Source organism: Tachypleus tridentatus, chromosome 2, assembly GCF_004210375.1.
Source record: "Tachypleus tridentatus isolate NWPU-2018 chromosome 2, ASM421037v1, whole genome shotgun sequence".
Classification (NCBI taxonomy): domain Eukaryota; kingdom Metazoa; phylum Arthropoda; class Merostomata; order Xiphosura; family Limulidae; genus Tachypleus; species Tachypleus tridentatus.
Genome location: NC_134826.1, coordinates 70,726,429 through 70,742,358, shown reverse-complemented (window position 1 = coordinate 70,742,358; position 15,930 = coordinate 70,726,429). Strand labels below are relative to the sequence as shown.

Sequence of the window (15,930 nt, the reverse complement as noted above, 5' to 3'; positions counted from 1 at the left end):
ACCACTGTCCTCTTGAGACACCACAACATCAGCGTTCTTCCCTGGCCCTCCAGATCACCAGATTTAAACCCCATCAAACATCTTTGGGACGAGTTGGATCGACGTCTGCGACGGCGACAACCTCAACCGCAGACTCTACCTCAGCTTGCAGCAGCTTTGCAGGCTGAGTGGACAGTCATTCCACAGGATGTGATTCGTCATCTCATCGCTTCCATGGACAGGAGATGCCAAGCAGTTATTGATCCTCACGGGGGGCATACTCGTTATTGACTTTGAGTGACGTTAAACTTCACCTAGTGAGCGTGGACTTTGCCTTTGCAGACTTTGGATGTTCAGCAGTGAATGTGCAAAGTTTCACACATGTCATACAGAACTACCGGGAATAAACTTGTTAACAGTATGTCTCAAATTTTGCCTGTCATGAATCTGAATACAATGGAGAAAAATGGGTATTTTCAGCATACAAGAATTAATATAGAATGTGTAAAAATTGTAAGATGATAAAACCGTTGCAGGCCTGTGTAATAATATCTAAATTGTTTTATCTTCGGTTGTAATTATTTCTCACAAGAAATCAATGCTGCCATAATTTAGTTATTATTTTAAAATTCAAATGGTTTTTTTTTCAATATATATGGAATGCAGAATTAGTTTATAATTATTCATAATATTAATGTACCATTTCATTATTTGCCACAGTTCTTTAAGTACATAAGTAAGTCTTTGTTTTTACATAAAGTTTTGTAAACCTTAGAGAGAAATGAGAGAGGGTAAAATTTGCCTATATTTTGCTGGTGCATTTATGGAATATTTTAAGAAGTTATTTTAAAAAAAGCTTGTCACTTTTACTTATTTGCAGAATTTATAATGAATCCAAGTGGAAAATCCTTCATTTGTATTCTTCACGAGTATGTTCAACATGCCATGAAACTTCAACCTCGCTATATCTTTAAAGAACTAGGTAGGTAACTGCTTGTATTTTAATCCTTTGTAGTTTAGAAACTGACCCAAAGTCTTATATTATAAATATGTATTGTTGTCCTTTATGAGAATTATTCTGTTTTCATTCAGTATTTTCTAGCAGTAAAATTAAGGCCTTGCATGGCTTGGTGGTTAGGGTTTGAGGTCTGTAAGTTTGAATCCTTGTCACCAAACATGCTCATTCCTATGTGATTGCTGTCCGGCTTTGCCATTAGAGTGTAAAAATTCTTGACTTACAAAATTAGTGGATGACTTAAATCAAATTGGAAATCAGGTCGATATAGAGAAGGTAAAATTAATGGTATTTGTTGCTGAAAGGTTTTAATATTTGCACACTACTTTTTATGAATGTTTTAGTTATGTTTTGTTACTTTTCCTCTGAAATAAGGTTTCTAAACCTTTTTCATACATTATTTTCTGAAGTTTGGCAAGCAGTTCTCAACACTTTGATGTTTATCAAATTAAGTTGAAACTTACATTTTGCGATAACTGGTACATACTGATTCTTGTTTCCAGTTGTTAATGAATCACATGAACTCTGTATGGGTGTGGGTCAGAGTGCATAAGCCATGACCTTTTTATAAAGTGCCATTTGATAAGGTGTTGTTTATTTGATGTCAGAGTTATGAACGATTTATTTTATGTTCTCAAGACAGCTGGTATAGGTATTAGCACATAATTAAAATAAAACTTTTAATACCCATATCAACCATCTTGAGAATGTATTTTTACTTCAGTTGTGGTTCTCGTCATCACAAACTATGTATTTTGTGCAATATAGCTGATTTAGTATCAGTTTGTGGTGGAGGGGAGTACATGATCAAGTAAATATAAAAGGATATTGAAACATTGTAAATATGGACTTTACAGATGACACAAATACAATACATAAGCTGTACAACAGACAAAAGTACTTTGACATGAATGTCACCTTTTGAGAGTCTGAGCCATCAATTTACAGATGTACCTTGAGTACAAATACATTTATAACACAAATGATTATCTGTGTGTAATAGACTTGTATATTTTGGTAAAAGATTGTTAACTTTTATATAGATTCGTTAAGCAAATTCCAGTTCCGTGTGAGTCCAGTGGACAGGCCCCATGTATGTTTGGTTAACATAAATATTGTAATTAATTACAGGTGTTCCTACAAGAGCTCTTATTTGAGACTAGAATAGCTTATAGATTTTTTTCTTGATTGCCTTAACAGTGCAAACTGTTATTTCAGAAACAACTACCTGTTACGATCAGTACTTCCAACTTTATAGTCACACTATGACTGTAACTGTGTGTAATATAATAAGCATACAGTGTAACCACTGATACAGTAAATTAGTGTTTAATAAATATTTTTAGGAAAAACCATTTGATTTTGACAGAATTATTTTTGTCATTTGAAACATGGAGTTAGTAATAAGCTTAGAATGAGTGACAATATGGGCTACAAACCAATGTGATGAAATAAAATAACTGGTCATGAAACATAAACACTGATGTTACTGTAGACATTGTTTCAAGTTTTCTTCAATATTTTCTGTTTGAATAATTTTGGCAGAGAATGCATCTATGCCGTATGGTGCCACAGTGATAATTAATGACATGGAGTATGGAACAGGTTATGGAAGTAGCAAAAAACAGGCCAAATCAGAGGCTGGTGAGTGGTCATCTTTGTAGATTCAGTAATTGTAACTTGTATTACCAGTAGTGAAAAACATTAACAGACAATTTTTTGTAAATCACTTTTTGTGTGTGAAGATTACAACCTGACACACAAGCCTAATTGTGAATTTTTGATATGCCATCCATCTATATGTAAAGTGAGCCTATATATAAATCACATTAATAGTATCAATGTATTTTGAAAAAAAAAGAAAAACAAACTACAGTGCAGTTATGCAGAGTTTAGTTTCCAACATTTTGGTTTGTTTCTTATGACTAGTCACACAACATGCACTTTTAAATAAACTAACACTTTATTTTAATAAATACAGTGTAAACTAACACTTCACTTTACTAAATACAGTGTAAACTAACACTTCACTTTACTAAATACAGTGTAAACTAACACTTCACTTTACTAAATACAGTGTAAACTAACACTTCACTTTACTAAATACAGTGTAAACTAACACTTTCTTTTACTAAATACAGTGTAAACTAACACTTTCTTTTACTAAATACAGTGTAAACTAACGCTTCGTTTTACTAAATAAAGTGTAAACTAACGCTTCGTTTTACTAAATACAGTGTAAACTAACGCTTCGTTTTACTAAATACAGTGTAAACTAACGCTTCGTTTTAATAAATACAGTGTAAACTAACGCTTCGTTTTAATAAATACAGTGTAAACTAACACTTCACTTTACTAAATACAGTGTAAACTAACACTTCACTTTACTAAATACAGTGTAAACTAACACTTCACTTTACTAAATACAGTGTAAACTAACACTTCACTTTACTAAATACAGTGTAAACTAACACTTCACTTTACTAAATACAGTGTAAACTAACACTTTCTTTTACTAAATACAGTGTAAACTAACACTTTCTTTTACTAAATACAGTGTAAACTAATGCTTCGTTTTACTAAATACAGTGTAAACTAACACTTTCTTTTACTAAGTACAGTGTAAACTAACACTTTTACTAAATACAGTGTAAACTAACGCTTCGTTTTACTAAATACAGTGTAAACTAACGCTTCGTTTTACTAAATACAGTGTAAACTAACGCTTCGTTTTACTAAATACAGTGTAAACTGACACTTCATTTTACTTAATACAGTGTAAACTAACACTTCACTTTACTAAATACAGTGTAAACTAACACTTCACTTTACTAAATACAGTGTAAACTAACACTTTCTTTTACTAAATACAGTGTAAACTAACGCTTCGTTTTACTAAATACAGTGTAAACTAATGCTTCGTTTTACTAAATACAGTGTAAACTAACGCTTCGTTTTACTAAATACAGTGTAAACTAACGCTTCGTTTTACTAAATACAGTGTAAACTAACACTTCACTTTACTAAATACAGTGTAAACTAACACCGTTTTACTAAATACAGTGTAAACTAACACTTTCTTTTACTAAATACAGTGTAAACTAATGCTTCGTTTTACTAAATACAGTGTAAACTAACACTTTCTTTTACTAAGTACAGTGTAAACTAACACTTTTACTAAATACAGTGTAAACTAACGCTTCGTTTTACTAAATACAGTGTAAACTAACGCTTCGTTTTACTAAATACAGTGTAAACTAACGCTTCGTTTTACTAAATACAGTGTAAACTGACACTTCATTTTACTTAATACAGTGTAAACTAACACTTCACTTTACTAAATACAGTGTAAACTAACACTTCACTTTACTAAATACAGTGTAAACTAACACTTTCTTTTACTAAATACAGTGTAAACTAACGCTTCGTTTTACTAAATACAGTGTAAACTAATGCTTCGTTTTACTAAATACAGTGTAAACTAACGCTTCGTTTTACTAAATACAGTGTAAACTAACACTTTGTTTTACTAAATACGGTGACAAAGAAAAATGATCTGTGTACAGTTCTTTATAAATTATTATTAAAGCATTTATTGTCTGCAGGAGAATACTAAATGCACACCTTATCAGACTGTTAAAAGATAGTAGTTGGGAAGAAAATGATAATAAAAATTAAGCCTTATGAACATTACTCTTTAGAAAAAATAAAATCTGAGATTTATGACCATCCTTTTCACTCTGTTTCAACAGCTAGAGCTACACTAGAAGTATTAATCCCGCAGATGAAACACGTAACTATTGACAACAAGAAGATCGATCAGGAACAACAGGATGTAGCGGTAAGGATTCAACAATCTTTCTAGTACTAATCTCTGACTTAAGAGGACAGCAGTGATGCATATGAATTCTTTGAAGCAACACAGAGTACCCCTGTAAACAAAAATAAATGTTATATTTTTCTCAAACTGCGTACTCTACTTAAATTCTTGTTAGGTTTTAAACAATCTTATCCATACATTTATTTTTGATATGAGATATAATAAGAGCTACTTAATTTGTTGCATTTTTCAGTGCACTGTTGCTTTAGAGTTAATAATATATTAAAATGTGTCAGATATTACACATGGTACTTAATACCATTTACAAAACAGCTTCAGTTGAGAATCATTTTTCACGTGACATGTAGACTCATACCCATGACCAGATATTTTTATTTTCTCTTCTTTTTAATTTTACTTTCCCAAAAATTGATAAGGATATGTAAAAAAGTAACACTTAGAAATATAATGTTGGTTGTGTTCGTGAAACACTTTTGTACATTAATGAAGGGAAAATTAATATAATTTCTATAGTTTTATAAAAAATAAGAAACTACACAGCAACATTTGTACTGTCTTTGTGTTGTGTAGTTCTTTGATGAAATTCGGATTGAAGATCCTAGAATTAATGACTTGTGCGTCAAAGCTGGCCAGCCTTCTCCATACCAGATCTTACTTGAATGCTTAAAGAGGTAAGGAGTAATTCATATTCCATTCCTATTCCTGTGTGCTGTTAGTTTACAATGCTAAAATTCAGGGTTTGATTCACTACAGAACATAGCATAAATACCTGTTGTGTAGTTTTGCACTTAAAAAGAAGTAAAAGTATTATATCTTATGCAATTAATACGTGTATTTCTTCATCAAAAGAGAATATTTAGAGTCAAAATAAAACCTTTATTTTTTTAAATTTTAATTAGTATGCAAGCTTTAGGCTCAGTTACAGAAGCCATTGAGTCAAAAGCTTGTGCACCACTTAAAACAACTAAAAAATTATGGTGATGGTCCAAATAAATTATTTAATACAGATATGAGTATTCACATTGAAAGCCTGAAAAGAGGATTATCAGTAATGTTTTGTCTGACACTGTTGGGAAACTGGTCAGATGTGTGTTAATAGAGCAAAGGAAGAGACTTACTGGTGAATTGAGACAAATAAATGAAACAAGAGTGAGAAACTTGCCAAAAATATTATTTTGAAGTATCCATTCCAGTCAAAAGGGTGAAAAATGTTCTACATTTCAGTTGTGTTTGGAAACAGTCTGGTTTGTATTCGTTCTTGAAAGATATCACACACTTCTGATTTTAGGGTTAGTACTTGGACTTTTTCTTAGTGTTTTTAGCTTCTCGCTACATTTGCCGAAAAATAATTTATCTTTATTCTAATCTTATGCATTTCTACCAACATAAAAATAAGTGTTCTTTTTAAAAAATGTATGTTTCTTATTCATTTCAACTTGCATTATAAGCTGAATACATTGCATCTTTATGACCCAAATATCAGTATTTGATTTGACTGACCAGAAACTTTAGTCCACTCTTGTTGTAACAAAACTAATTTCTTATGCTGATGATAAGTTATAACATATAAAGATAAATTATAGTTGTGAGGTGCAATAGACTAAGTAATTTTCTGTTTTTCAACTTGTGTTTTGATGAAAGTTTTAGTAAGATAAATATTAACTGCTCTCTCCTGGACCAAAACTTATTAATCCACCAGTGAGACATGAGTTTCAAGCAGACATCTACAATATGTATTAGCAGAATTGCTACTGTCATCTTGATTTGGTGTTTGCAAAACATGTTACTCAAGCATCTTAGAAAGGGTTTACTTTTAAAAAATATACTTTTTAAACAGGAAAGTGGTTCTGTTCTAAATGTTAACTTTAGTCATTAAGTAATTTATGGTTTTTCAGGAATTATGGGATGGGAGACACCCAGATCAAAATAGAATTGAAATCATTGAAACACCAGAAGAATGAGTTTACTATGACAGTGGGGAAGCAGAAAGCAACAGTATGTTGAATTCTTTCATTTCTTTTGATAAAGTAATTGAGGTTTGAAGTTATTTTGTTAGTTTAACATACACCCTTGTGCAAATTAATTGAAATAAGACGGAAAATTACGATTTTTTCAATTTTTTATGTTTTATTTCTGAAAATCCAAAAATTACTCACAAATTAATACATGATATGACTGCCTTTATTTTTCAGAAGATCATTAATCCTCTTTGGCATTGAGTCCATGAGTTGACTTCAGTCTTTACTAATTTTTGGATCACGGTACCACACCTCAATTAGCTTATCTTTTATAGTACAGTCTTTTCCCCAAAGTTTCTTTACAAATCGCTCAAAGATTTTCAATAGGATTTAAGTCTGGAGAGTTTCCAGGCCAGTCCAGCACCTTTATTCGCACTGTAGTCATAAAATTTTTCACAAGTTTCGATGTGTGGCACGGAGCCACATCTTGCTGAAAAATGCCAGATCCATATGGAAATCTTTTTCAATTCTGGAACAACTCTTCTCTGCAAAACTTCGATGTACTGTGGTCCTCGCATCATACGATATGTAAGCCTCCTATGCCATAGTAGTTGAAAAAGCCCTAAAACATCTTATCCAAGGAATGTTTTACGAACTGATTGATGTGAGATTTTTGAAGTTTCTCACCTGGAGATCTGCAAACATGCAAACTTCTTTGACCCTGTACAAATAAATGAGTCTCATCACTGAATAACACCTTCCTCCACTGTTTTTGCATCCAGTTCTTGTATTTCAGACCCCATTGATACAGATTTTTCTTCATTGAGTTGGTAAGAAGTTGTTTTTTGACTGGTCTCCTGGCCCATCTAACGCAATTTCGAATGACGTAATATTCCTCAAATTTTCATCATATATCCCAAAAATAGATCGACCGTACTGCAAAACACAGCTAATGACACCATCTGTGTGAAAAAATGTCTGTTGAAGGAAATCAGCGGGTCCAGCGAGCCTACACCGGCTGCCATGCTGAAAATATAGTAAAATGACCATTTGTTTCAATTAATTTGCACAAGGGTGTATAAGGAATAGGGATAGTATGAATTAACACCAAAATTATGGAATTGGAGTTTGGTTGGAATGCATGTTATTGAAATTAAGAAAAGTAGAATTTTAAAAAATGCATTCAAAACTTCATTCTTACAAAGTGCAGGAAAACATTTGTGTGAAATTGAACTTTCAAATTTAATTGAAAATCTTGTTTTATTTTTTTTATTTAGGTCTTATGTAAAAACAAGAGAGATGGGAAACAAAGGGCCTCACAAGCCATTCTTCAGGTGAGGAAATATAGGGTATTCTATCAGCCTTTTCAAGGGTTGCTTTGGAAGATAAACTAGTGTGTTACATGCTTTCTGAGTGGCTTGAAATAGCTTGGGAGAACAAACTAATGCCATATGCCTTCTTATTGTGTGATAGTTGTTTTGACAGATCTGAGGTAATCTTTTTAGAAATTTCCTCACAACAACTTTGCTGTTTGATAGTTATGACACCAAGAGTAACTAGTGTAAAAGGCTTGGTGTGCATCTGATTAATCCATTCTGGACTGGACGGTTTTACTGATTTCCCATAATAATTTATTTCTCATATTGTAAATACTTAACCAAGCAGTTTGAAACTTAATTTGAACTTACTAAATAGTATTTATTTGTAGTAAAAAAAGTTCAGATAGTTTGATTTACTGTATTTACCCAAATGTAATGCAATTGTTTTTCCCTCCAAATTCCCCCTAGAAATATTGGTTGCACACCATATTCCCACACATTTAGTTTTGTTAGATATTTTACTATAAGCTACCACCAGACATCATTAAAGGTTTCAGTAAACATTGCATAGCCAATAGAATGAATGGTACAGAAGATGAGGTGATGTGGGAATCAGAAGAAGCGAAGGTACAAGTAAGAAAATCGAATGGTTGGTAGTTATAATTCTGTTGATGAAGACTTGTGTAATGATGAATACAGTGTATTATCACATATAAACTCTTCAATACATTTTGTAAGATTGACATGTAAAAAATATTAAATAGAAGACTTCCAGAAGTGTTTGATACATTGATAGTATTTACTGTACTTAGAAACTACATTTTGTACAACTGATGTGTTAAAAAAATCAAACTTCAATTTAACCTTTCAAAACTGTATGCACATTATATTTGGGCAAATATAGTAATTCAAAATTTTCTTGTGAGAAACTGTATTGAAAAGACATTAAAAGTATGTTGTTTCTTCCTAGAATCTAAGTATGTTTTTGTTTGCACTTTATTTCCGAGTAGTGTACCAGTCACTCCTTCTGGTATTAAATCATAAAAAAACAATAATGGACAAAGATTGACCTGTGACTTGACCTTTAAAATTAATATTTCCAGTTGTCTTTGTCACGGCTTAGTAACTGTTTGTATTTGTGATTAAAGTCATTAAATAATACTTTACTTTTGTACCTTATTTGGATATGATGAACTTCACAGTAATATGAAGTAAATAAGAGTTTGGTTCTCTGTCCTTACTGTAATAAGTATAACAGATGTTGTAATAGAATACAATTCTCATACAATTTAAATAGAAACCAAAAATAACTGGTGCTAATAAACACATCAGTCTGTGGTTTGTATCTATGTCTTGAAATAACTGGTGTTAACAAACACATCAGTCTGTGGTTTGTATCTTTGTCTTGTGAACTTCTCATGAGATTCCTCTGGTTGTTCCCACCAAGAACTCTTGAGTTGTTGCTTTACCACAAGGACACATCACTTTACTAAATCTACATTAATGTGAATAGTTTACAATCTGCTGTTTCCATTTGTATTTAGAAATATTGACTGTAGTTATGTTCAAAGCTGTGCTTAAATAGTTATTGTTTTTTGGTATAATGTTGTTAAAGGATGGAAGTGGATGGCTTTAATTAAAAAAAAACAACCAAGATACTTGTAGAGAAACTAAATCATCTGATAAACATAGCCTAGATAATTATATTCTCAAAGGGTGGTGTTATGGTACCTATACCTTGGAACTAGTCTAGGCTTCCCAGTAATCTGTAAGTATGTGAGACTTTATGCTTCTTATGCAAACATTAATTTCTACTGCAAGCATTATTACAACCATTATTTATTAGATTTCAATGACCAGTAAGTTGGAGTTGGAACTGTTTACTCGGTGTTGAGTAATTTGAAAAAGAAAATATTCATTTACCATAGTTTTTCTAGACTTATCTAGACATTCACTGTCTTAAGTACTTACTAATGTAACTTTTTTATAGTGTTACTTACGTTTTTAGGGTAACGTTTGAGAACTAGCAGCATACTTTTCTTCAGTTTTCCAAATTTAACTCTTTCCTTGCAGCTTGTGTGAATCTGTCCCCACCTCCCCCCCATGTACAAAGATTTGCTAATTTGGGGGCAGGCTACTCAAAATGTTGCACAAAAGTAATTGCATCATATGATGCAAACTACAGTTCAAGGGTCAAGGGGCAGTTTAATTTCAGTAAAATATATAAAAAGAAAATCCCTGTATATTTTTGAATAAAGGTTTCAGATTAACTTTTGTTTTTGTATGGTTTTGTTTCTCTCTCATTGCAGGGTCTCCATCCACACATCGCTTGTTGGGGTTCCTTACTCCGTCTTTATGGGATTGGTTCTTGTAAAACATTAAAGGAAAAAAAGGTATTGTGACATGTTTTTACTTTTTTGCTAATTTCAAGTTATCATAATATGTAAACGTTATAAGTTTATTCCAGAATTTTTATTATATCATTCATAAGTTATTTGTATTTGTCTAATATTTAAAATCAAATATTAAGAATAAGAATCTTTGTTCAAGATGATATCAATTCTGTAAATGTTGGTAACGAAAGATACATGCCAGTGTTATTGTCAGTGTTTCACAGTTATAAAAAGATATTCCATTTAAATTGGAAGCCATAATTTGGAGTGTAACATGTATAATGTTAATCTTTTTTAATAGTTTCCTTTGTGTTTACCTTCCTTTTTCTTTGTTAACCAAGAGATGACTTAACATTGAAACATTGTTCTCTGTTTTAATAAAAGTTTTAATTCACATACTAGCTATCTTGAGATACATTAATGGTTTCTTTGTTCCAGCTTATTCTAAGCCTTCAACTCGCACTGAACAGTTGTTGACTGGTTATTAGGACAGCTGGTCATTTATTACTCAAAATCACCAGTTAATTGTTTTTTTAAGCAACTTCCTCTTCTGTTTTTCAGTCTTACTAAAATCTTGTTAATTATTATTGTCACGTATTATATTTAGCCTACAAGCAAGCCTTAAAGTTTAACTTCAAAATTAATGTGATTATTTAGAAATTGTTTAATTTTCAAAATACAACAGCCCATCTTTATTATCTTAGATGATAATACATACAGAGTAATTACCTGTTGAAGTACAGACGATTTGTCTAAAATCCTGGTGAGGTTTCTGAGGTTGTTTTTAAAGTAGGCTTAAATGAATCTGTTTTTATGATGCAGAAATTTGCTGTTTTACAGAGTTGCACTATCTAAACAACTCAACTTTTTATTTCTGAGTAACTGAAATCTTGAGCAATGTTTCCACATTTATTTTAAAGATTTAAACAAGTTGTTTGTAAAGAAACCTCAATGAATGTGTGTTTTCACTATTCTGTGAAATAATTTCATCAAGTTTGGTTTCATAATCAAACAGTATCAAAACTGTTATTTTTGTGTTAGTGGAATCACAAAGGAAGTGTAATTTAATTTGTAAGTTTTGTAGTTTTATCTCATAATGTAATTAAACAATACAGGTTTTCTATTGATAATTGACTTTAATATATAGCACATGAAATTTTGCTATGAACACTGAAATAAAACATTTGTAAAGCTTTTACTAATCTATATATTTCAGAATGACTGAAACAGTGATTCCTCTCTTTACGACTGTTGTTAAGATAATGTTGATTGTACTTTGAACTTTTGCATGTTTATAAAAGCTTCATCAGCCCCACTTCCCCAGAGTAATATTATAGTATAGCACATTATACTGTGTTGTGGGACATGTAGACAATTTAAGTAGGGCTCAGAAATTGGTGTGAGAAGTTTCAAACTTTAAACATATTATTTTTTCTTGAGAAGTCTATGGTTTATTATGCTTATGACTTGTTTTACAGGAGGAAGAACAAAGAATCACTGAACTCCAGAGCAAGGCATGTGCTCACAAGCCCAATTATTCTATTTTGAACAAACTCAAGCAGGAGATGTTGAAACTGAAAGCTCGAAGGGTACGTCTTGTACATTACTGACAGCAGCTAAATCTTTCTGAACATGCAGGTTTATTTTCTCACATTATTTTTTTTTGTGCCCACCTTGTTGAATTTATTTGAAGGTAGACATAGGAAAGGGGTGTAGATAGCCTAGTTGTTTTGTGCCATAAAATGCCAAATCAACCAACCATAGGAAATGAGACTTTACAGGTTCTGGGATTTCATATCAGTTATTTTTATTGTTTTTCGTTTATTGATGGAAATGTTATTTTATTTTGCTATTGAATAAATTAGTTGCAGTCTTATTAATTAAATATGTTAATGAGAATGCTAGTCAGTTATATTGGAGCTCACATCTTATGGTCCAACTTCCAAAACCTAAATGTTCTTTCTCTTTGTTTTACACATATATTTAAAGTAAGTTATATGTTTTAAAAATACTGATTTGTATTTTTTAAACAATCTAATGTACAATGTGAAGAACCAGAGTGTAAAACACCCTGTTAGGTTAACAATAGCTTTGAAACTTATTATAAACCTGTGGTATAGTTATTGTTTCTTTTATCTATCACAATCCACCTTGAGATTATTTGTTATAGTGTATGTAAGTGAAATGGTAGGTTAACTGGAAAACTGTTGCTCTTTATTTACAGGAAGCTGTCAAGCCCATTGGGAAGTTTATTCCTCAGAATTTAGAAATTCTTCCATCTCCCTCAACTTCAAACTTGAACAATGTCGACCTGTAGTTGAAATACACCACATTTAAATTGTGATGTCATTTATTTCTTTTATTTTTTATTTTTTTGCTTTTTTTAGCTTTTGTCCTGGGGTAAAACAAATCAAGCATTGTGGTACTCTGAATAATTAGAGAAATAACTGTACTGATAAATATTCGTTTTTGCCCTGTAATGACTGTCTTGTGTGTGTTGTATCCATGTCTACTGTGTTAGGGAATCACACATGTCTGTTTTTATGTGTGTATGTTTCAAAAGTCTGAGTCCTTGGAGAAAAAAAAAATGGTTGTATTAGGATAAAAACTTGACTGAAGTGAAAATTTAAAAATATAAGATTTTGTTGTATTTTACCTCCACAACAATTATGTTACTGGCATTCATCATAATGCTTGATGATGTACAGATTTAAGTTGCTGATTTAATTCTGTACAACCCTAATTTTGTTATAATGTTTCACTTCAACATATTCATGGGTATTTATATCTACTGCAGAATCATGGAATTTGGATTAATTTTTTATTATTATTGTGATGTTTTATGTTCTATAGCTGAGACCTGCATTTGGTGATGTATTAAGGTATTACCAGATACTGTGAACAGTTGATATTACTAGAACATTATGGAATTGCATATCGTAACTACTATTTTTTTTTCCTTTCAACAAGAATAAGACCCCGAACCCATTGGTTAATCTTATCCACTGCTAGGAGCAATTTTATGTTGTAATATTTTGGTAAATTCCTTGAATATCTGACACATTTGTGTCAAGTTTTCAATAACTTTATAAGTAGATTTTCCATGAAATAAAAAGCACACATAAAAATATGGAGAAGGAGCTTCTACAAGTTTGTAGTGAGTTCAAATTTGTTTTTCCATTTTATATTTATCTCAACTGGTGACAGTAAATGTGTAACTCTCTTCAAGATGACAAACCAAACTTTGCCCTTGTTTTATCTTTAAAACGTCGATTTTACGTATTAACTTACCAAACACTAGGTGCCACAACTTAAACTGTATTGACCGTCTGGTACTTCTTGATCTGATTTTTGTTAGTAACACTTAATAAAAGCTAGGTTTGGGTTATAGTATAAAGTTTATTTAGTGGCATTTTCTAATAGATCTGTGAATTTCTTTCTATACAAATGCCAATAACCTTAATATAATCTTACTGAAATATGCAATATATTGCCTATCTCAGCCAGAAAGATTTAAAAGCTGTAATTTTTTTTATATCTAACAAAACCTCCTTGATAATAAAAAAATTGGTAACTGTATCTCAATTACTGCAGTTCACCAGGGCTCTGTTGTTTTGTAGATGGCGTTTAATACAGGAATGCTGTGCCATGTTGTATAATGAATCAGGCTGTAACTCAGTACTTTGTTCAAACCATTTCTATAGTTCATTGCAGTAGGTACTATCGTAAAAGACATAACTGTAAAAGGAATGAAATTAAAAGAATGGTAGTCAAGTTTTATTTAGAGACGTTGAATGTTTTGAAATGTTATTTGCTTCACATTTTGATTAATTTGTAATTATAAGATACTTGAATTTTAAAATCTATTCAGTCTATCAAAGCTGATGAAACTTATTAGTGCTGATACTTTTTAAACTTATTGGAGAACTTTACCACGATTGCTATTCTATTGTAGTTAAATTTTTGTCTGTCTGTCTTTTTGTGAGGCTTAATTGTGAAGACTTGTAAGCAACTTAAGCTTTAATTTCACCTTGTAACAGTGTACGTATTTTAATTCGGTTAAAACCTTTACTGTCATATATAAAAACAGAAACCTTATGTACAAGGAACATGCTAATCAAATTTAGTAATGGCTGTTAAAATTACAAACTATTTTTTTTTATATCCGTTTAGTACATTATGATAACTCTTAAGTTTTCTACTATCTGAGAATGAGTAAATCGAATCATGGAGATTTATAATTGATTAATGAAGTTTGTTTAATCATGGAGTTGTTATTCACTAAGTGTCAAATTTATGTTGCTTTTTAAATTTCTTTATTCAGATGGTTGTCTACAATCTAAAGTAAATGAAAAAATCTGACGTCTTAATTTTTATTTTTAATGAACTAGTTTATTAAACCGATCACGAAATGAAGTAAAATAATTATTCTTTGATAGCATAAAAATATTTTGTTTTTTAAAAAAAAACCAAATTATGTATAACCTTAGGATAAAATTCTATGCTAAAATTAAACTTATTAAAGATTTATTTTGTATTTATGTACTTTTCTTCTGCATTGAAATCACTCTCAGTATCACCTTTTTGTATAATTATTACATCCAAAAATACTCTACAAATACGAAATTATCAGAGAAACATTTAGACCTACACGGAAAGGGGTAGTGGGAACACTATCTTGTCTTTACGACGAACCTTAACACTAAAAAGTAACATTATGTTTATCAGCGATACAAAAATCAACCGTAGGCAACAGATTCACGTTGCCTTTAACCTGTTCAGTGCCGTAGACGAGATAACTCGTCCAAGCCGATCGGTAACACAGTGCCACGGACGAGTTGATTCGTTCTCAATACTGTGTTCTCAATGTGTTTTAAAAGACATGCATATGACCCACTTACAAAATGTTTCACTTTAGATCCAAAATGGCGTCACGAAAAAGTTACAAAATGAAGAAGCATTAGAGTTGTATTTTGGACTTGGTTCGGAGTTGCCGTAGCAGCTGAAATACTTGACAGTCAATAGGTTCATTCAATAAATTCAGCGTATCCTGGTGAATGATGTCTATTTATAAAAGAAATGCACCATCAAGCGAATTCTGTATTATCTTGTGTTGTTCATGAACATTGAAATTATTGATTAAATGTTGTGTATTGAATGTGGCAAGTATCGTGTGAACTTTTATCCATTTCAAATACACAATTATAGATCATTTTTTGCTTTAAGTTTTATGCCCCACAAGTCATTGTCCATGAAACTTTTCATTTAATGACAGCGCTTTCTATGCGTTTCTGATTTTGAAACCAAAAACGTAACAAAAAGAACGCAAAGCTTGCATTTACCCGATTTTTGTCGCAAATTTTAGGCCTATTGGCATTAAGCCGTATTTTAGACCGAGTTTTCAAAAAATGAATTTCTTGATTAT

At 31.3% G+C, this 15,930-nt stretch overlaps 1 protein-coding gene across 2 annotated transcripts in view; it reads left to right on the top strand.

Moving 5' to 3' along the window:
• The window catches only part of pasha (microprocessor complex subunit partner of drosha), a 39,000-nt gene extending 23,956 nt beyond the window's left edge, over positions 1-15,044 (top strand). For both annotated transcript variants that reach the window (XM_076488395.1, XM_076488396.1), the window contains 9 exons: positions 860-961; positions 2,540-2,638; positions 4,747-4,835; positions 5,406-5,506; positions 6,731-6,830; positions 8,071-8,127; positions 10,422-10,505; positions 11,984-12,094; positions 12,730-15,044. In XM_076488395.1, coding sequence (XP_076344510.1) covers positions 860-961; positions 2,540-2,638; positions 4,747-4,835; positions 5,406-5,506; positions 6,731-6,830; positions 8,071-8,127; positions 10,422-10,505; positions 11,984-12,094; positions 12,730-12,822 — 836 coding nt within the window. In that variant the 3' untranslated portion in view covers positions 12,823-15,044. The remainder of the gene's footprint in view (positions 1-859; positions 962-2,539; positions 2,639-4,746; positions 4,836-5,405; positions 5,507-6,730; positions 6,831-8,070; positions 8,128-10,421; positions 10,506-11,983; positions 12,095-12,729) is intronic.
• Positions 15,045-15,930: the final 886 nt, after the last annotated feature.